The 22,451-nt window shown below is 49.2% G+C and overlaps 1 protein-coding gene across 4 annotated transcripts in view; it reads right to left on the minus strand.

Moving 5' to 3' along the window:
- Positions 1-14,117: 14,117 nt before the first annotated feature.
- STX2 (syntaxin 2) overlaps positions 14,118-22,451 on the minus strand; it is a 53,500-nt gene continuing 45,166 nt past the window's right edge. For 2 of the 4 annotated variants that reach the window (XM_031001095.3, XM_031001097.2), the window contains one exon: positions 17,923-20,299. In XM_031001095.3, the coding sequence (XP_030856955.1) occupies positions 20,222-20,299 (78 nt within the window). In that variant the 3' untranslated portion in view covers positions 17,923-20,221. Of the gene's footprint in view, positions 14,235-17,922; positions 20,300-22,451 lie in introns of those variants that run through there. The other 2 variants (XM_063694495.1, XM_055357646.2) reach the window with 2 other exon arrangements.

Genomic DNA, 22,451 nt, shown 5'->3' on the forward strand with positions numbered 1-22,451 from the left:
GGGTCTTCTCCCCACTCCTCCACCTTCTTCACATGCCATCCTCCCTTCAGTTGGCCTCTCCCTGGCCACTGTGGTGAACACCCCTACCTCCATCACCTCCTGGCCACTCTATCCCAATACGTGCTCCCAATTCTTCACAGTCTTTCTCTTGCTCTGATTTCAGAGCTGTATGGGGTTTCGGCTGGCTGGTTTACTGTCGATCTTCTGCACTAGAACCTAAGTTCCGGTGAGCAAGTTCCCTGTTTGGCTTGCTCAGGGCACCTAGAGCCAGGCCTCACGCAGAGCAGGTGCTGATGAATATTTGCTGAATGGCTGCACACTGCCTTAGCTGGTAGCAGCCCCTGGGTCTCTGAAAAGGCTCGCAATGTCAGACAGGGCGACACATGCTGCCTCTGCTGCTGACTGTGCTACCTGGGCTCTTTCCTTCAAGTAATGTCTATTTCATGCCCAGTACAGCTCTAGGTGCTGAGAAAATGGGACTTGGTTACATACAGTGGCTGCAGTGAGGAAAGAAAGGGGTTCGTGCCATGGAAACCAGCAGGCAAGAGAAGGTATGCTCTCAGCCCAGCATCCTCAGCTGACTTGGGCCACCAGCCTCACATCCCCCTGTGTTTCATTGACTATCTAAGTCCACTTTGCATTGCTCTAAAGGAATACCTGAGGCTGGGTAATATATAGAGAAAAGAGGTTTATTTGGCTCATGATTCTGCAGGCTGAACAAGAAGCATGTGCCAACAACTGGTGAGGCCTTGGGCTCCTTCCACTCATGGAGAAAGGGGAAGGGGAGTGGGACAGGGGGAGGGGGGAAGGGTAGGACATTGCCGGGCTTTTTTTTTTTTTTTTTTTTTGAGACGGAGTCTCGCTCTGTTGCCCAGGCTGGAGTGCAGTGGTGCGATCTCAGCTCACTGCAAGCTCCGCCCCCTGGGTTCACGCTATTCTCCTGCCTCAGCCTCCCGAGTAGGTGGGAATATAGGCACCCGTCACCACGCCCATTGCCGGGCTTTTTAACAATCAGACCTTGCAGGGACCCACAGAGCAAGAACTCACTCATTACCACAAGACAGTGAGGGGGAGATATCCAAACCACATCACTGATCACTTCCAGAACATGGGCCTCCAAGACACAGGAGGTTCAGGACCCAGCGTGAGAGCAAGGACACACAGCCTTCCAGAGGAGACTCCCAGTGAGGCCACCCCGCACTGGGGGATTTCAAGCCATCTGGGAAAGATCTGGGGAAAGATAAGGTGACTATTCCAGCCACCTCCAGTCATGGAGAGGCAGGCAGGTGTATGCAGAAAGACAGAGGACAAGGTAAAAGTGTTGGGGGGACTCATGTGGAAATTCAACAATTGTGATATTTTTAACAAGTTCCTATTGTCTTAATTTTTTTTTTTTTTTTTTTTTTTTGAGACAGGGTCTGGCTGTTACCCAGGCTGGAGTACAGTAGCATGATCTCAGCTCACTGCAGCCTCCATCTCCTGGACTCAAATGATCCTCCCACTTCAGCCTCCGAATTAGCTACCATGCCCAGCTAATTTTTTTATTTTTTGTAGAGATGAGGTCTCACTATGTTGCCTAGGCTGGTCTTGAACTCCTAGCCTCAAGTGATTCTCCTGCCTTGGCCTCCCAAAGTACTGGGACTGCAGGCACAAGCCCTGCACCTGGCCACCAGTCCCTACTGTAAAAAGGAAAAAATACACACACACAAGCACATATATATTATAGCAAAGAAAGGGGGCTGGATTTTCGGATAACTTATCTGTAGCTCCGAGGACAACCCGGTTCCCCAGGGATTCGTTAAGTCCTTCTTACATGGCTGCTGAGTCTTCGCCATCAACAAGCCCAGCAACCTCCCCAAAGAAAGGATTCTGCAGCCTGGAGAGGGCCCTCATCCACTGATGATTACGTTTCTTGCTCAGAGGAAACTAAGTCTAGTTCTCTGCTAACGCAGCCTTGGGAAGCCAACACTTCACCGAGAACCCTGAATCGGCCCCTCTCAGAGGCCGGGAAGGCAGTGGGGCTGGCAGGGCTACTGTTCTGAATTCATGTGCACCGACTGTGTCCCCTGAGCTATGCCTGCATTCATCGCACTGATTCAAGACAGCCCCATCCATTCCCCAGGCGCTGTGTCATCAACATCACCCCGTGACGTGCCAACATCAGGGATCCCCCACTCTGGGCTCAGGAAGACCGTCCTAGGATATTTTTTTAAAGCACAGCGAGAGAGAAATAAGAAGGCCACTGGTAGTGACAGACCTAAGAGTGTTCTGTCCCTCTTAGGCCCCACGACGCACACTGCTGCGTGCTGCCCGGGAGCTCATTCTTAGGTTTTTAGGTCTTTAAAGAGGTTGTGAAGAGGAGGGTATTCCGGATGCTTTGTAAACTGACAGACTTTTTAATTAACATAACACCGTGATATTATCACATCCAACAAAACTAACACCAATCCCTTACTATCTTCTAATACCCAGTCCATAATAAATGTATCTGCTTATCTCAAAAAAAAAAAAAATTCAGTTGGTTTTGTTCAAATTGGAATCTCAACACGGTTTAGACAGCCTTTGGTATTTCTCTTAAGTCTCTCTTCTCTTTTATTTATTTTTTTAACAGATGCATTAACCTTAATGAATCAGGAATATATCAAAAGAGCAAGCAGGCCGGGTTCAGTGGCTCACGTCTGTGATCCCAGCGCTTTGGGAAGCCAAGGCAGGTGGATCACTCAAGCCCAGGGGTTCAAGACCAACCTGGGCAACATAGTAAGACGGCCATCTCTACAAAAAATTACAAACACAAAAATTAGCCAGGCATGGTGGTGCACGCCTGTGGTCCCAGCTACTCAGGGGTCTGAGGCAAGAGGATCATTTGAGCCTGGGAGGTTGAGGCTGCAGTGAGCCGTGATCGCACTAGTGCACTGCAGCCTGGGTGAGAGAGACTCCCTGCCTCAAAAAAAAAAAAAAAAAAAGCAAGCAGGATATTAAATGAAGGAGCCATTTTAGCCAGGGAAGGGGCCAGAGGACGCAGCACATCCCTTCCGCATTGCAGACTTGCAGTCTGTCTCTTGGAAGCTCACAGAGATCTCCATGCATCCTGCTTAAGATCAATGGTCAAAGACTATCAATCCCATCTGTAGCCAGGAGATGGGAGATTACATGACTCTGCCAAGGGACCCAGACTTCCTTTAAGAGATTTTCCCAAATGTCCTCCCTAGCAGTAAGGCCGGATATCACCAAAGGAGGCGAAGAAACGAATGAGAAATACGCTGTGTCCAACAGACTGACCCGTGTGCCCCTGGGGTGTCCTCATGGTTCGGGTTTTACAGCTTTTACAGGTTTTCCTCAAAAACCCAAATATCAAGGTGAACATGGCACATCCTATTAAAAGGGAACACGTTAATCACTGTGTGATTTCAGAGAATAAAAAGATCTCCTGTAACCCACACAAACGCCAGGCCCCATGTGAACCAGGCTGTACGCGGCCCACATAGAAAGAAATACTAGGATTCACGAACCAAAAGTGATAAAAAGCAATTCCTGTCTTTAGTTGTGCTTCTTCGAAAAGCTTTTAGGGCATCTAATTCATAGTCCATAGCAATATTTTCTTTTTAAAAATCTACATTAATTAATTAATTAATTTATTTTTGAGATGGAGTCTCACTCTGTCACCCGGGCTAGTGTGCAGTGGTACAGTCTCAGCTCACTGCAGCCTCCGCCTCCCTGGTTGAAGCGATTCTTCTGCCTCAGCCTCCTGAGTAGCTGGGATTACAGGTACCTGCCAACACGCCTGGCTAATTTTTATATTTTTAGTACAGATGGGGTTTCACCATGTTGGCCAGGCTGGTCTCAAACTCCTCACCTCAAGTGATCCACCCGCGTCGGCCTCCCAAAGTGCTGGGATTACAGGTATGAGCCACTGCGCCTGGCCTTCTACTTTTTATTTTGGAATAATTTTAGATTTACAGGGAAGTTGCAGCAGTAACATCTAAGATCTCCTTCCCTTTCACCCTCGGTTCTTCCGCACTTTGCAATCTGTTCTGCTGCTTTTCTCTCACTAACTCCCTACCCGGCCCACCTATCCCCCAAAACATACTCTTCCTGGCACCCAGTTTCTGTGAGTTTCAGTCCCTCCTGGGTTTCCTCCTCTTGTTCAGCTTTTTTATTTCACAGCCCACCTGAGCTTCTCTGGCATGTTTTAGTTTTTTCTCCACTCATTTCACTCTAATTTCCCCACCAAGGAATGTGCTGGAGCCAGCTGGGCCGGCCAGAGCCCTCTCCCCCTTCTCACGGCTCCCTGCTTATTTTCTCCGCTCTGCCCATTCCCCTGCCTCCATTCTGCATGAAAAAAGGGAGCCCGGGGGAAGGACCTCATTCTCCTTAGAGGGTGGAGGAAGCGCACAGTGTGAAAAACCTCCAGTACAGGAGGCACGAGCGATGATGGAGAGCGCTGGAATCGCTGACGTCTTCACAGGTCGCGCCTGCTGCCCTGAGGAGCCCGGCCCCAAAGGCTCAGGCTGGAGCCAACCAAGCCAGGGAGGTCATCCCAGCTGCACCCTGCGGCGTCCCCGGGCCGCGAGGAGGGGAGTTCTGCAGGGCAGGCAGCGCCTGCAGAGGCGGAGAACACCCGCACAGCTGGCGCCCGTCTGCTGAGATGCTGCCCAAAATACCCCGCTCACGACTGCCTTCCACGCTAACTGCTGAAGCCGAGAGTTCTGACGGGCAGCAGTGGGCGTGCATGAAGCCTGAGTCACCATTTCAAAGCGCTGTGGCGGAGCAGAGGCATCCGCTCTGGGCACTGGCTTCCCAGCTGGAAGGAGGCACCTCCCAGCAAGTCGCCCTTGAGCCAAGAGCCTTGGAGCTCCCTCCCAGTCTCCCGGGTCCCAGGACAGGCGTTTTCATTTACCCATGGGTCTTTACTACAATTTGCGTTGGGCACTACTTCCTTACAAAACCATCCATGGGTCCAAAGACAGTTCTGTTCGTCTCTGACAATACCCCAAAACACCTCTAACCTCCGTGTGTACGGATCTGCTGTCATCTTGGCCCTCACTTTGTAATAACAGCAAACATTATGGCCGGGGTCAGAGGCAAAGTCCATTCTCCCGTTATTTTCTTTAACGCTCGCTGAATCAAGCTGCACTGAGATCCTATTGTTCAAACAGGAAGCAGCAGTGCAGGGGACGATGCGCGCCGCAGGGCTAGAAAAGGCTGGAGCTGGGGTCAGAACAGGCTTTGTCTCCATGAGAGCGCTGTCCAGCTGCTGGTTTCTGGCCCCAGCCGGCTCTCCTGTTACTGTTCTGCTGCACTGTGGCTGGTTTTGCTTACACTCGCAGTGCTGCTATAAAAACTTCAGTAGCACAGGGTTCACCTTCTGGACTAATGTAAATAGCCAGAGCCGAAATATTCACGCAGAATGCATTTCGTCACATGTATTGAGTGTCTCCTATGTGTCAAGTAACACCCTAAGCTCTGTACGTGTAGAATATTTTTTTTTCCTTTTAGATATGGGGTCTCACTATCCTGCCCAGGCTGGAGGGCAATGGCTATTCACACGTATGCTCATAGCGCATTGCAGCCTCGAATTCCAAGGCTCAAGTGATCCACCTCAGCCTCCCCAGCAGCCAGGACTCCAGGCACGTGCCTCCACTCCCAGCTTTTATGTACAGTCTTCTTAAATACTCGCTGTGGCCCAAAAACGTGAGCACTGTTATGAACCCATTTTACGGAGGAGGAAACTCAGGCTTAGGATCATTAAATAAGTTGCCCACAGTCACACAGTTAGCGTGGGAGCCAGGCTCTCAGCCAGCAGAGCTTTCTTCATGCAGGATTCCACCTCCTCCCTTAACTTCAGACCCAGCTGGATCCTGGAGGGCTGAAGGCCCCTGCCTGGCATCACACTAAGGGTCAACACCAGTGCAGGTGCACCCACACCCTGAGCAGCCCGTGCCTCTCCCAGGGTACACCTGCTTAGGAAAAGGCCTGACAGAGACTCCATGCCCCTGGCAGTAACTCTCTGTGTTAGAAAGCAGAACACACAGTGACGGGCCACAGGCCAGGTGGGGACACACACTTGTGTGGTTAGGCACATATAGGTTTTTGTTTTTAAAATGAAATGGACATTTTGAAAAGCCAATCAAAATCTCATAATTTCCAGTTTCTCTTGAACGTTTGATGCCCAGCAGCCCTTGGCTCTTATTTGTACATGGCAACAGCTATAGCCCCAAGGCAGCCTCCTGCCACCCAGAGCCTCCAATCCACAATTGCCAGCATCTCCACTCCCTGATCCCACATGCTGAGGCACTTGTCATGTACCCTGGGCTGGCACTGCTGCTTCTGCCCAGTAAAGAAAGGTCTCTCTGTGCCCATGCTCTCTGCTTCCGGTGAGGAAATGAAACACAGAACCTCCTGGCTTCTGGGACGTCCCCTCCCTGGCTGGCCGCTCCTCCCCTCCTAACTTGGGAGCATCAGGGGTCCAGGGCTCACTCCTGCCCCTTGTCTTCCCCCTGTCACTCACCAGCCAGGTGCTCCTCTCATTCATCCTGCAGCCCTCTCCCCAGAGCCAGTGTTGAGTGTCCAAATGCTTCCCCCATCCCCTTGCATATCTGATCACAGCCTAGACCTAACTGAACTCCTGGGCTAGGCCCAGGGGCTCATACCTGTAATCCCAGCACCTTGGGAGGCTGAGGCAGGAGGATTGTTTGAGCTCAGGAGTCAGAGACCAGCGTGGGCAACACAGCAAGACCCCATCTCTATAAAAATTTTAAAAATTAGCCAGGTGTGGTGGTGTGCACTTGTAGTCCCAGCTACTTGGGAGGCTGAGGCAGGAGGATTGCTTGAGCCCATGAGTTCGAGGCTGCAGTGAGCTGTGATCATGTCACTGCACTCCAGCCTGGGCAACAGAGCAAGACCTCATCTCAAAAAACAAAACAAAAAACACAACTGAACTCCTGAAACTCTTAGCCATCCCCTAACACTTGCCCCTCCTCTGTCTGCTTTCCTCCTTGAAGACCATCCTTCCAGCTGCCCAGGCTGGTCTTCCTTGCCTCCTCTCCTTCTCAGACCCCAACACCAAATCCATCTGCAAATCCTCATTTCTGTTAATAACATTGTTGAGACATAACTCATATACCATACGATTCAATTGTTCTTAGTATATTCACAGAACTGTGCAACTGTCACCATTAATTTTAGAATCTTTTCATTACCCCATAAAGATACCCCATACCCTCTAACAGCCCAGCCAAAGGGCTTTTGACTCAAACCTCAAAGTATATTGATAAAGTGTCCAACCTCTTTTGCCCCAACTTCAGCTGTCACTCTAAGTCCCCGCCACCTCGTGTCTAGATGGCCTCAGGAACCTCATAATCGCTCTTCCTTTTTGTTTTTTTGTGGAGGAGGCGGACAGGGTCTCACTGTGCTGCCCAGGCTGGAATGCAGTGGTGCGATCTCAGCTCACTGCAGCTTTGACCTCCTAGGTTCAGGTAATCCTCCTGCCTCAGCCTTCTGAGTAGCTGGGACCACAGGCACACACCACCACACCCAGCTATTTTCTAATTTTTCACTGAGTTGTCCAGGCTGGTTTTCAACTCCTGGGCTCAACCGATCCTCCCGCCTCAGACTCCCAAAGTGCTGGGGTTACAGGTGTGAGCCGAGGCACCTGGCTTGGTCTTCTATCTTTTTCTACCCTTTTGGCACATCTACCCACAGGAGTCAGCATAGCGCCTTTAACACAAAAGTGTTATCAATTGTACGTATACAATCTTCTAGTCACTCCCATTTTTGACAGAGTCAAAGTCCATATGATGGCCCCCTAGACCCAGAGTGATCTGGCCCCCGACCCGCTCACCCAAGCACACACACCCCGTGGTCTCTCTCCCTCCTGTCCAGTCACTGCAGCGACACAAGCCTCCTTGCAGTTGCTTGGACACACCAGGCCCATGCCCACCTCAGGACCTTTGCATGTACCTCTTCCTCAGCCTGGAAAGCTCCTTCCCCAGAAATCCAAGGGGATCGCACGCTTACCTGCCACTGGTCATCATGTAAATATCACCTTTCATAAGAGCTTCCCGACTGCCCTACACATGGATGTACAATCCCCACACAGCATTCTTCATCCCCTCGGAGACTTATTTTTCTCCAAAATTGTTATCACCACCCAGCACAGATACATTTGACTTAACCATTTTGTTTGTTTCCTGTCTCCCTCCTCTAGATTACACCTTGTTGGGACAGTGATTTTACCGGGACCATTCACTGCTGGATCTCGGCACATAGAATCTTCCCTGGCATTCAGTCAGAGTTGTAGAAATATCTGAAAAACAAAAGAGCTGCACGTTTCATGAAAAAAAGGAGGAGAGTAAGCTGGGCGCAGTGGCTCACACCCATAATCCCAGCACTTTGGGAGGCCAAGGCAGGAGGATTGCTTAAGCCCAAGAGTTCAAGACCAGCCTGAGCAACATGGTAAAACCCCATCTCTACAAAAAATACAAAACTTAGCCAAGTGTGATGCTGGGCAACTGTAAACCCAGCTACTTGAGAGGCTGAGGTCGGAGGATCACTTGAACCCGGGAGGCGGAGGTACAGTGAGCCGAGATTGCACCACTGCACTCCAGCCTGGGTGACACAGTGAGGCTCTATCTCAAAAAACAAAGGGTGCTGGGGGAGCATACGTACTCCTTTGTGGAAGGGCAAGATGTTGCTGTGTGTCTCCCATGTCTAAGAATCCCACCTAGGATGCACGCCGAAGCAAAACATAGCATCTGTGAGGGATCTGAGCTTGTGATTCCTGCATTAGAAGCTCAGAAAGAAACAGAAAACTCCAACGTGTGTAGAGCCTGGAGTGAGTCACGGGAGCAAGGGCCTCCTACCTTCTTTCCCCGCCCGGAGCAGCAGGGGCCCTGCCCCATGCAGAACCACAGAGGCAGGGCGCCGCCTCACCCCTCCTCCACCAGCGACTCCTGCAGCCTGGGCTCCTGTCTTCTGGCAGGTGCCCACCGGAGCAGCTCAGGATCGCAGATGTCTCAGAATCTTCCCTCTAGCAAAGTTACTCCTAAAAACCTATCCCAGCCAGGGCAGGGAGGAGACAGGAGATGCCCGGCTCTGCCCGCCTGAAGTCAAGGTCCTGCTGCCCACTGTGGGCTCCTGGCTCCAGCTGTGTGGGACAGCCCAGCAGTCAGCACATCCAGGCCTGGGCACGTCTCTGCGGGGCCCAGAGCCCAGTGGGTCCATGCACTTGAGGTCTTGGGGTGATTCCACTTAGCAGAGACTCAGAACAATCAGCTGCCATCACCTCCCGTGGAATGGCTGTGATGCCATGATGGGAAGAACCAACCAACCCACCTGTCTCTCATCCACAAACAGAAGCAAACCGCGAGAACCTCCTCCTCCAGCAAGGGCGGTACAAGCAGCTCTGCAGAGCCACGGAGCGTCCACCAATCCCCAGGACAGGTTGTGGCTCAGGGAGGCGGCACCCACAACAGGCTTCCCAGGCCGCTCCTCCAGGCCCCGATCTCTGCTCTCACCTCCTGGGCTCACCCTCCCGGGGGAAGGAGGGGCTGGACATGGAGCCTGTGGCTGCTCGGCGTGGGTGGTGACACTCTTGGTGTTGTCCCTCGGTCGTCAGGACCCATTTCCCCGGTGCTAGATGCAGCTCGAGGACAGCAGAGGGGCCCAGCCCATAAGGATGGGAAGGTCTAACTGTAGATGCTGACACCGAATGCCGGAGACGCGGATGCTTCTGCCCCAGCGGCACCAAGGCTGCTGTCTGCGGAATCCCGAAGGTGACAGCTTTCTCTACCACGGGCCGCCCCAGCCCGCCAGCTTTGGGCTTGCCGCACATGGGATTACGTGCTAAACTTTGTGGGTGTCACAGGATGCTTCTGACAATATGATGATGAGAACCGGGGAGCGACTGGTATTTTCAAACTCAGTCATCTTTTTCTACTTACAGAGAATCCCGTTTGGAGAGACGTCATGGGAATGTAGTTTTTGTTGTTTTGGTCTAGGGAAAAGTAGTCAGATAGGCCTTCTGGCTACAGGCAAAGATAAAGCCCGAATTCTATTCAAGAATAAAAATGTTCAAAAAACCAAAGAGTAAAGCCACACAGTACTAATTCACACTTACGATGTGCCAGGCACGAACCCAAACACATTGCATTATTCCACACGTGATCGTCCAACGGGCCTATGAGGTGGGGGGGTGTCCACCCTGTGGTCCCCTCCAGCTGTGAGGTGGGGGCAGGTGTCAGCTCCATGGTGCCCTCCAGCTGTGAGGTGGGGGCAGGTGTTGGCTTCACGGTCCCCTCCAGCTGTGAGGTGGGGGCAGGTGTCGCCCCATGGTCCCCTCCAGCTGTGAGGTGGGCGCAGGTGTTGACTCCATGGACCCCTCCAGCTGATGAGCGACCCCTGCTGCCCAGCGACCCTCTGCTGCTGCCCTGGTTCCCCTACCCTGTCACTGACTCAAGGTCTTGGTTTCTATAATTAATCCCTCTCTCTTGCATATAATTTCTTCCCTTTTCAGTATCTATTATTTCCCATGTAAAATACTAACACCCTCCACTGATCTCACATTCCCTCCAGTTATCCTCCCTGTATAACGAAGCCCTCGGCAGGGCACGGCCTCACCTCCCACCTCAGCAGGGCACGGCCTCACCTCCCACCTCAGCAGGGCACGGCCTCACCTCCCACTTCAGCAGGGCACGGCCTCGCCTCCCATCTCAGCAGGGCACGGCCTCGCCTCCCATCTCTGCAGGGCACGGCCTCGCCTCCCATCTCAGCAGGGCACGGCCTCGCCTCCCATCTCAGCAGGGCACGGCCTCGCCTCCAGGGCACGGCCTCACCTCACACCTCTGCAGGGCACGGACTCACCTCCTACCTCAGCAGGGCACGGCCTCACCTCCCATCTCTGCAGGGCATGGCCTCACCTCCCATCTCTGCTGAGTCCACTTCATTCAGGCTTCCGTCCCCAGCTCCCTCTGAAACCACACCTGTCCAGGTCACCAGCGAGGTCAGTGTTGCCGAACCCGGTGGCCCCCTCTTCCTGGCCTTCCCAGGGGCAGCTTCCCTGGCTGACCACTCCCTCCTTCTTGAACCTTTTGTTTTCACTTGGACTTGAGGACCCCGTACTCTTTCCCATCCCTGCCCTCCCCTCAGTTCCACCTCAGGCTCCTCTGCTGAACCCTCCTCTTCTTCCAGGCCTCTAGTTCTGCAATGCCCCAGCTCCCAGTCCTGAGCCCCTTCTCTCTTCCCATGTTCTCCCGGGTTGGTCTCCTCTAGTCTGTGGTTTGGGGCACCATCTACACAGATGCTTCCCTGATTTTCCCTCATCAGCGCCTCCTTCCCGAGCTCTAGCCTCATATCTTCAATGGCTGATTTAATTTTTGACTTCTATGTCCAGGTTTACCATTTACAAAGCACAACTCTTGATTATTCACCAGCAAACACACTTTCCCCTGCATTTTCTCCTCCTGGCAAATGATCTCACCACTGACCTGTCTGCCTAGGCCGACACCTGGGACCACCCCTGAGTCCTCAGCATCCCCGCAGGAAACAAGCCAGTGAGAAGGACGATTTACATGAAAAGGCCTGACTGGAAGGGCTACTCTCAGAGATGGGGGCAGAGATAAGCAACAAAGGACAGATGTTGAGGGACCCAGAGACCAGCGACAGCAGGAAGTCCCCACCACCCTAGGCCAGAAGGGACCAGAGAGAAACAGAATATTCGGAGGCCAGGGAAGGTGGGTCTCTTCCTGGTGGGAACTGTGGTCAGGCAGTGACCAAGCCCGGGGCGTGGGTCCAAAGCAAGCTGGCAGTGAAGGCGCGCCCTCTGCCCCTCCTCCTGCTTGTTCTTCCCACCACAGAGCCTCAGGAATCCGAGCGCAGATGAAGGGTGGATGCGGCCCTCAGACCTGGCACCTGGGCACAAAGCAAGAGGAAGCCGAGGGTGGCGGGAAAGGGGATACAGATAGAGAAGAACAGGCTCACGCCTACTCCCTCGTCGACCATGGGGGTACAGGAGAAAGTAAGGGCCTAGGCAGACTCAAAAACAGGCTCCCCTCTGAAGACGCTCCCCACCCTCACACAGGTGCATCAGCAGAGGCTCGAGGGCGTGCAGCTCAACCTCTGTCAGCTATTGGCTGACCGCTGACATATGTAGACAAGGGGACAACCCCTGGGAAGCAGACGTAAAATAGAAACAATAAATTTAAAAACTGATGAAGGACATCAACGCCTACGTACCAGAGACAGGTTTCACAGGTTGAGCCTGGGCAAGTTACCAACGAAGAAAGGAATTAAAAATGAACAATCAAAAACGCAGCAACAACAATCATCTTCGGGGATCCAATTCCAGAATTACTACATTACTAAAAACATCCAGCTTTAAACAAATGATACATGCAAAGAAACATGAAAGTGGAACTCATCCATGAAAGCATAAAAAAGCAGTGAATAGAAACTCTCTCTCCGTGTCTCCAGGTTTCTGATTAAGCAAAGACTTCAAAGCAGCTGTTATAAACAGGATCAAAGAACTAAAGAAGACCAGGTGTGGTGGCTCACGCTTGTACTCACAACATTTTGGGAGACCAAGGTGGGAAAGTCACTTGAGCCCAGGAGTTGGAGACCAGCCTAGGTAACATAACAAGACCCCCATCTCTAAAAACATTTTTAAAATGGTGGCTCATGCCTGTAATCCCACCACTTTGGGAGGCTGAAGCGGGAGGATCACTTGAGCCCAGGAGTTCGAGACTAGCCTGGGCAACATGATAAAACTCTGTCTCTACAAAAAGTATTTTAAAAAGAGCCAGGCATGGTGGCATGCACCTGTGGTCCCAGCTACTTGGAAAGCTAAGGTTGGGGGAATGGGGATCATCTGAGCCCAGGGAGGTTGAGGCTGCAGTGAGAGTGACTGGGCCACTGTACTCCAGCCTGGGTAACAGAGTGAGACCTTGTCTTGAAAACAAAAAGAAACTTAATTTTAAAAAGAACTAATAACACTTAATAGTTTAAGGTAGCAGGTAAAAAAATTAAAATACAAAGAACTAAAGAAAACTATATTTACATAATTAAAATAATAATAAATCAACAAATAGAGATTCTCAACTATGCAGAAATTATTTTTTAAAAGGAGCCAAACTAAAATTCTAGAGTTGAAAAGTAATCACCAAAATGAAAACACTCACTAAAAGAGCTCAACAGTAGACCCAAGAAGGTACAGGAATGAATCTGTGAACTCGAAGTTAGATCAGCACAGGTTACCCATTATTAAGAACAGACAGAAAAAACACTGAAGAAAAACAAACGGAACCTCAGAGACAGATAGGCCAGCATCCAACATCCCAGAATACACACAGTGGGAGTGGCAGGAGGAAAGAAGACAAAGGCGCAGAAAAAGCATTTCAGCAAATAGTGGCCCAGAGCTTCCAAAATGTGATGAAAAACAGAATATGCAGATATCTACACCTAAACTTCTAAAAGACAAGACAAAATCTTGAAAGCAGCAAGAGAAAAATGACTGATCACATATAAGGGAGCATCAATATGATTAACAGCCAAATTCATGCATGAGACAGAGGAGGCTGGAGAGTGGTAGTATAAGATCCTCAAGGGCTGAAAGAAAAAAAAAAAAACTGTAAACCAAGAATTCAATATCCAGCAAAACTATCCTTCCAAACTGAAGGTGAAATTGAGAAATTCCCAGATGAAAAAAAGACAGAGAATGCGTTGCTAACAGACTTGCTTTACAAGAGATACCAAAGGAAGTCCTTGAGGCTGGAAGAAAACTACTCTAGAGAGTGATCCAAGCCTGCAGGTAGAAATGAAGAGCACCAGAAATGGTCACTATGTTAACATAAAACACTCTACAAATATACGTTCTCCTTTATTTTCGTAACTTCTTTAAAAGATATAAGATTGCATAAGACAATAACTTTATCCAGAATATATAAAGAACTCTTAAAATTCAAAAATAAGCCAGGTACAGTGGCTTACACCTATTATCCCAACACTTTAGGAGGCTGGGGTAGGAGGATCACTTGAGCCCTGGAGTTCAAGACAGCCTGGGCGACATAGTGAGACCCTATCTCTACAAAAAAATTTAAAAATAGCCAGACATGGTGCCACGCACCTGTAGTCCCAGCTACTCAGGAGGCTGAGGCGGGAGGATCGCTTGAGCCCAGAAGGTCGAGGTTGCAGTGAGCCATGACTGTGCCACTACACTCCAGCCTGGGTAACACAGCAGGACCCTGTCTCAAAAAAAAAAAAAAATTAAAATTAAATAAAACTCAAAAATAAGACAGCGAAATTTAAAACGTGCAAAAGATTTGAGTTAATATCTTACTTTAAAAGATCTATGAATGGCTAATAAACACATGAAAAGATGTCAACATTGTTCATCAGTAGGAAAATGCAAATGAAAACCAAAGTGAGACACCACTCCACACCCACTTGCACAGATAGGTTTAAAAACATAACACAATACCAAGAGTTGGTGAGGATGTGGAGAAACTGGAATCCTTATACATTCCCTTTTACTTGGAAGTAAAATGACACAGCATTTGGAAAGTTCAGTTGTTCCTTAAAATGTTAAATATAAATTTACATATGACCCAGTATTTCTATTCCCAGAAAGCTAAGGAAAATGAAAACATAAGTCCATATAAATATATGTACACAGATGTTCATAGTAGCATTATTCATCACAGTAAAACTGGCGGCCGGGCACGGTGGCTCACGCCTGTAATCCCAGCACTTTGGAAGTGCGAGGCAGGCGGATCACGAGGTCAGGAGATCAAGACCATCCTGGCTAACATGGTGAAACCCCATCTCTACCAAAAATACAAAAAATTAGCCTGGTGTGGTGGCGGGCGCCTGCAGTCCCAGGTACTTGGGAGGCTGAGGCAGGAGAATGGTGTGAACCCGGGAGGTGGAGCTTGCAGTGAGCCGAGATCACGCCACTGTACTCCAGCCTCGGCGACAAAGCGAGACTCCGTCTCAAAAAATAAAAATAAAAAATAAAAGGCAACAGTTCAATGTCCGTGAGGTGGCAAAGGGACAAAGTGTCTGCCTACAATAAAGGACGCTCAGCAGCAAAACGGGACCGACTACCCAGGCATGCTTCAAAGGGACAGCCTCGGTGACGCTGCGAGTGAAAGAAGCCAGATGCAGAAGACTCTCATACCTGACCCTACTTTCACGAAACGTCCAGAAAGACAAACTGATGGAGAGAAAGCATCGCCGGGGGTGGCCTAGCGCCGGCGTGGGAGCTGGGATTAACAGCAAATGGGCGTAACGGTAGTTTTGGGGTGATGGAAATGTTCCCAAAAAAGAGGGTTGTGATGGTTACACAAATCTATTAATTACTAAAATCATATAATTACACAGTCATGATGGATGAATGTATGGTAGATTATACCTCAGTAAAGCACTTTTTCAAACACGACGAAGGAATGGCAGACAATGCTTCCCTCCAGGCCTGCTGCTGGCCTGCCAGAGAAAGAGGCCCTCCCTCCCCACACTGGGCCCGCCACCCGCGCCCAGGGCAGTGCTTACACTTGAGTGTTTCAGCGTCTGGGTCCTAATTCCTAGTGGGAGCACGGAAGGACACAGGGAATGTTGGGAGCTGCATGGGCCATGTCTTGGTCCCATGGGACCTGGCCCTACTTGACCCAAGGCCACACCAGCTTGTAGACATGAACTTTTGGGGGGGGGGGTGCTTTGAGTCCTAAGAGACCCAGCTGCCCACGCCACACAGCGGGAAAGGAAGCAGCTGGAGAGTCCGCTGCCCACACCACCCCGTGCTCCACGGCCTCACCCCCAGGCCGTCACAGAGCCCCAGTCTCCCGCCACTTCAGTGCAACCCTTGCTGTCTGCCCACTCCTCCGGACATGACGCTTAGGACCTTACCTTGCTCTCCAGCTCAGAGCCTGGCCCCCATGGCCGGGCCAGACCTGCCCCGGCCTCTCCCCTCCGCCTGAGCCACGCCCCGGCTTCCTGCTCACCAGGCCTGCGTTAGTATCTGCAGCTGTGCTTCTTCAGGCCGTCGCAACACCAGCCTTCCCGCATTGCTCCAAGACACTGAGCCTGGTGCATGCTCAGGAAATTCAACAATTTCAAAACATTGTCACTCTCCCCGCCTGACGACCAGCCTTGTACTCTACTCACAGGGCAACCTGCTTTAGCAAACTCAACGACACATTAAAAAGTACAATTTGCAAAGGAGAGCTATCACCTGGCTGGGTGTTCTGCGCCTAGAGACTGGGCCCCGGGAGAGCGCTCCACAGTGAACTTGGGAAGGATGGAATTCACATAAAGAAGACACCGTCTTTAGTCCTGGAAAGGCACCCTGGGATTCTCTACCTCCGTCCGTCTTTTTCACAGGCAGGGAACTGAGGTCCCAGGAGGCCCAGGTCACCCCACCCAAGGAGGCAGGGCCTCCCCTGCGCTCTCTGGAACCTCTCCCTGCCAAGAAGCCAGAGGCCCTGTTTTCTCAGGCTTAGGAATCTGCACTCCCTTGTTCAAAGGCTGTGAGTCAGAAGAGGAGGGCCATGTGCCGCCTTGAATTTCTCTTACTGCTCAAATGGAAAACAACGAAACAGGGCTGTCCACATCACAGCCTGCCACCTGCCAGTCATTTAGAGCTTGGCGCGCATTTCCATAGCTCCTCTGACGCCAGGACAACCAGACCCGTCTCCGGAGGGCTCCTGCCTCTGGATGTCTAAATGTTCTTGCCTTAAACCCGGTGTTACGCTCCACCCCTCCCACACCGCACACATACGAATTTTAACAAAATCTTAAAAGCAGAACTTAACAAAAGGTTGCGTGGTACCAGGTCCATTTGGTTCCATGTGAAACCAACTAGGAAAATCCGCATTAGGCTCTTCCTCAGCTGCGCCGAGGGCCTGGTTTCTATTCATTTGAGAAGCTGTGTGCGCCCCTGTATGGTCTGTTCTTTCCTTTAGGGCTCGCTTTTAACAGTGAGTGTTGTGGCAACTAAAATAAGGAGCCGGCCAGCGCTCCTAGGGAGGAAAACCTCGGCAACTCCGCAGGTGCAGGCACCGGCCACAGACCCACGCCTGGGGCACTCGCGTTTGCATTTAGCAGAGCGCAGGAGTCAGGGAGCGCGGGCAGGGGCGGGAGGAGGCGTCTGCGCACTGGCCACGGTGGGTGTGGGGGACCCAGCCCTACCCCTTCCTGGGGCTGAGTGGGACTCTCCACGAGGCCAGCAGTTTTTCCAGGTTTTTCTGCTCCTCTAGTGGACATGCAACCTTTCCAGTTTGAATTCCACCTCGGTTTAAACCACTTTTTAAACTCATGACAGGATGTGAGTGTAGATTTGCTGAAGACATTCATAAAAAGTCATTTAGGCAATAAATACTATAGGATTACAGTGTCTTTAAAAAGTATAAATAAATTATTGACTGTACACGTCAAGACTGATTTGGAAGGAAATTCATTCTGGGAGAAATAGAGAAATAGATTAAAATTAACATCTAGGGCTCTGTCTCCATGAATTAGTTTTCTCCAGTTCTATCTTCTCTTTTTTTTCAATTGTGGTTTTCAACTGTCACTTTCCAATATGATCAGAATTCAGTTGAGGAAGTAAAGAAATTCTACTTAATAAGAAAAACTCTGAATGAGGATTAAGTATAGAGGATAACTCAGAACATAGTGGGGGGTGGGGAGATCCCCCCATTAACAAATGGAATGTGTCAAATTGACAAAAGAATTCAAACAGAGTGACTCTGAGATAGAGCCCAAATTCACTGACTTGGTATCTGTTAGAAACAGCAAGAATTCCAGCAAGTCCCTTAATACATGGTACTGACAACTGAGCCATGAACCACAGAAGCTTGTAATATACACTAATCATCAACAAATTACCAAATACTCCAAAAATTACATCATGACACATAATAACAGCCACAAGAGCAATTTTCCTAGTAGAACAATTTATTAATGAATATGCAATAAAATATCTCCCCAAAATCTTTCCAGAAATGACAAGGCAGGAAAGTGAATACTTTTATGCTTCTCTGGAAATTTTTAATGTAAACATGAAATATTTGAAGAACCGATTAAAAAGTCTCAAGTGAATCTGTAAATACATTTTTAAGTCTGACTTCAAATCGGTACATGAGGCTTAGACATACACGTCATTGGATCATTGGACAAGTGACGTAAATATCTAAATACAAATCAAATAGCATTTTCCTAACTTCAACTATAAAAACACAAATTTCAGTAGGTACTGCAAATCTAAGAAGAATAACTTGAAAAATACCATAATAAGTGTTGTAAAAGGGGAGGACTCATATGACAGACCTTGAAGGAAAGGTGGGACATCACGGGAGGCAGGTCCCCCCATGGACATGATTCCACAGAGGCGTGGAGTCCTTTTGCCACCAGCATGATCCTGAAATATTGAAAACCCTCATGACAAGTGATACCTTCAACATAGCCACAAATCAGTGAGCACATCCCACGACAGGGTGTTTAAAGACCAAAAGAAAAAAAACAGTCAGAGGCAGAATTCCCCTAGTAACTGCCACACAGTGACCACCAGCGAGTGATCCAATGGACACGTCACGGATGAGGGAGATTCGGAATTGTGTTAAGGGACGTGGCTTCTGAGCCATTCAATATTCTCCACACCTGTTTGGAATCAGGCATCCCTACATTAGTTTCAAACCAAATGGTGTTAAAAGTCACATGCTTACACTACCACATACAGGAGTAACAGGAGTTCACGACATGTGGGGCATCCTGCATGCACTCCTTTAACATTCTGACTAGTGACTCTCTTAACAGATGTCCGCTCACCAGTTCATACATTTTACAAGTCTAAAAATAAGTCATATTCTTCTACTAAAAAAATGAGCAATAAAGAGGTTTAATTATCATGAATCCCTATACATTTTGGAAATTAACTTTTAAAGTTCAGCAAAACATTAGGTACTTAACAACATGTATGTGATCTGTACAATAGTTTAAATTTGTAAGAATTACTCCATGTCTCAGGAATAATTTCCTCGAGTCCCGAGAGTACTGAACCTCAGTTTCAACACCGTCTTAAATTCAGACTTCATTCATGTAAACTGGGAAACTCGAATCTCCTATTTAGTGAAAAGAGACCACGGTCTTTACAGTGCAGTAACCATTCATTACCCCGGGGGAGGGAACAGGCGGAAATGGAGCTGAGGCCGAGGCTCTTCTGGAGGGCACCAGCACACTGAAACTCACAGAAGGCACTTGAGGGCTTTGAGGGGCTTTGCAACCAATGTTTTCCGTGACAATGGGAAACTTTAAACAACTGTACAAAGGTGGCTCCAACACCATGAAGCTTCCTATTTCGCTCAAAAGGCCACATTCAGTATATAAAAATGGGGTACATTAAGATGCTAATAAATTAAACAATGTATAAACATTTAAAATTATAGATATCTTACAAAAACGTGATAAAAATTATTTCTTCAAACAGGCAATAAACAAAACAGTATAAAAGGTCTCTTAATTAGCACATACTAGCTGGGAGAGGGAGGGAAAGGAAGCCTTAGACCTGAGATCTCAAAGCTTCAGAACGGCCTGCCCGGTGGCTCCCACCTGTAATCCCAGCACTTTGGGAGGCTGAGGTGGGTGGATCACAAAGTCAGGAGTTTGAGGCCAGCCTGGCCAGCATGGTAAAACCCCGTCTCTACTAAAAAGAAAACACAAAAAATTAGCTGGGCGTGGTGGCACATGCCTGTAATCCCAGCTACTCGGGAGGCTGAGGCAGGAGAATTGCTTGAACCCGGGAGGCTGAGGTTGCAGTGAGCTGAGATCGCACCACTGCACTCCAGCCTGGATGACAAAGCGAGACTGTCTCCAAAAAAAAAAAGCTTCATAACATAAGGCATTCCTTCCTAATTAAACTTCATGCACATTTGTTAACACTGAAATATTTTTAATATTAAAATGTTCAATATTTTCTTATTTCAAGGCCAGTGAGAGAAGTCTCACACTGCTCACATTCTGTAGTGTGTCATTCAGGGTCACGCATCACACCCACTGTGCTCACGGCGCTTTCACTGAACAAGACATTCGGTTGTGCTTCTTCCATGAACTCATACATTAAAAGGTCAGCACTCGATGCCAGGTTACGGCGTCTGAGATTCATTCACGAAATGACAGGATGCTGATTTGGTTGCAGATGTGGTCTGAGTCTCAAGGATAAATGGCTCTTGGGATATGGTTGCTATGACAATGTTGTTGCTAGGATAATTCCAAGGATCACAAGCAAAACAATTACACAAATAATAATGAACATCATTTTCTGCAAGATAAAGAAAAACATTAATTTGCAATGTATCAAAGAAATCAACAATGGCATTTGCTAACTAATCCTTCTGGGATTTGGGATAGTTTAAAAAATACATCCATTATCAAGAAAGGACTCCTCCATGTCGTAGAAAAGAATGTGATCTTGGCTCACAGCAACCTCTGCCTTCCGGGTTCAAGTGATTCTCCTGCCTCAGCCTCCCGAGTAGCTGGGACTACAGGAACCCGCCACCACGCCCAGCTAATTTTTGTATTTTTAGTAGAGACGGGGTTTCAGCATGTTGGCCAGGATAGTCTCGATATCTTGACTTCGTGATCCACCCGCCTCAGCCTCCCAAAATGCTGGGATTACAGGCGTGAGGCACCAGGCCCGGCCAACACTTTCTTTTAATCATAATAAAACTCCAGAATTGCTTTTGATTGGATGAATTACACATATTTTTAAAACTTTAAACGAATTTCTTGTTGGCTGAAAAATCCTATTTTTTCTTTCTTTTCTGAAAGGAGGTGTCACTCTGTCGCCCAGGCTGGAGAGCAGTGGTGCAGACATGGCTCACTGCAAACACATCCTCCTGGACTCAAGCAATCCTCCCACCTCAGTGTCCCAAGGAGCTAGGATGACAGGCATGCAACACCATGCCCAGCTAATTAAAAAATATGTTTTTAAGAGATGGGGTCTTGCTATGTTGCCCAGACTAGTCTCGAATTCTTGGGCTCAAGCAATCTTCCTGCCTTGGCCTTCCGAAGTGTTGGGATTACAGGCATGAGCCACTGCACCTGGCCTTATCCATTTTTTACATTTGAATATGACAAACGTTTAAGAAATCAACAAGACATTCATTCATTCTCCTACTGCACTGATGGTCTGGAAGCAGGGTGCGACACAGCATTTAACTTTTTAAAAATTAACAAGTATCCTCACACAAGGGAAAGCGAGACCACCTTTGGCTTAATAAATGGAGTCTCCTCCAGGAAGCTTGTCTGAGGGAAGGAAAGGAAGACACGACAGGAGGCACCACGCTGTAGGACTTTGAGTTCTCTTTTTGAACAGCAGAGATCTATCATTTTAATTACAGTTCCAAATGTACGAGTGCTTTTACCTAAGAAATCCTGTTTGCTGAGCCTGGACAGCTCCAAGACTGCCGGTTCAGTCAGTTATACAGGGTTATCAAGAGGCGCATGGCAGTCCCCGGTGAGCCTCCCAGTGACTCCTCAGGACGGGGGAGAGCTGCCTGCAGGAGGGCCCCTCCGTCAAACTCTGGTTCCCTGTTAACATCACGCACATTTTCTGCAAAGCCCCAGCCACTCTCTCATCCTCTATATGCGCTCCTACGCCCCACTCTCAGCACCTTCCTAGAGAAACCTCTTCCTTTTCTCTGTGATGCCTTCCCTCCCTCCAGAGGGAGGCGCACGCCCTCCCACTCAGCAAGTGAGTGTGCTGGCAGCTGGGCCACCTGGAGTCACCTCCACACAGCGTGCTCTCATCTCCTGCTGCTGTTGTGCTGCCTGCCACGTGTCTGGGTGCTCGATGTGTGTGCACTTTCCTGCCACATCTGGCTTTCAGGATGACTGTCAACTACATGGAGTCTAGGGTACAGGACTCAGGAGTCATCTAATCTCCTGGTGACAGCGAGAGTGGAGAGGGCACACCCTGGGGAGTCCAGCTCCAGGTCTGGGCCAGGGCCCTCTCACCGAATACCTGTAAGACTCCACCTGTTTCCTTAAAGCAGCGCATCCCACCCATGCTCCGGGGTGACAGGCCTGCACCTGGCACACCCTGCAGGGAGGGGCAGCAGCCAGCCCCAGGAAGGCCAATTGCTAAAGGATGAAAGGCTATGTTAATATTTTAAAAGTGAAATTAAGGACATTAACCACTGCCTTCCTATGCAAAGATAACTGCTGGTATTCATTTTGGTCTGCTTTTTATGAATGAGGATCCTTCTATGTTCATTCTTATTTACAGACACTAGGGTGAAATGGCCAGCCAGGCCCAGGGCACAGGACTTCAAGCCCCACTCCCCAGGGGTCACACTGAGAGGAGCCTTCTTTTAGTCAACCTTAATGCCAAGTAGTGCCCGTGAAAAGTAGCACATTTCACTGTGTCTGCGCTAAAAATTGTAATTTTATCTTTAGTGTAACCACATCAA

Source organism: Gorilla gorilla, chromosome 10, assembly GCF_029281585.2.
Source record: "Gorilla gorilla gorilla isolate KB3781 chromosome 10, NHGRI_mGorGor1-v2.1_pri, whole genome shotgun sequence".
Taxonomy (NCBI): domain Eukaryota; kingdom Metazoa; phylum Chordata; class Mammalia; order Primates; family Hominidae; genus Gorilla; species Gorilla gorilla.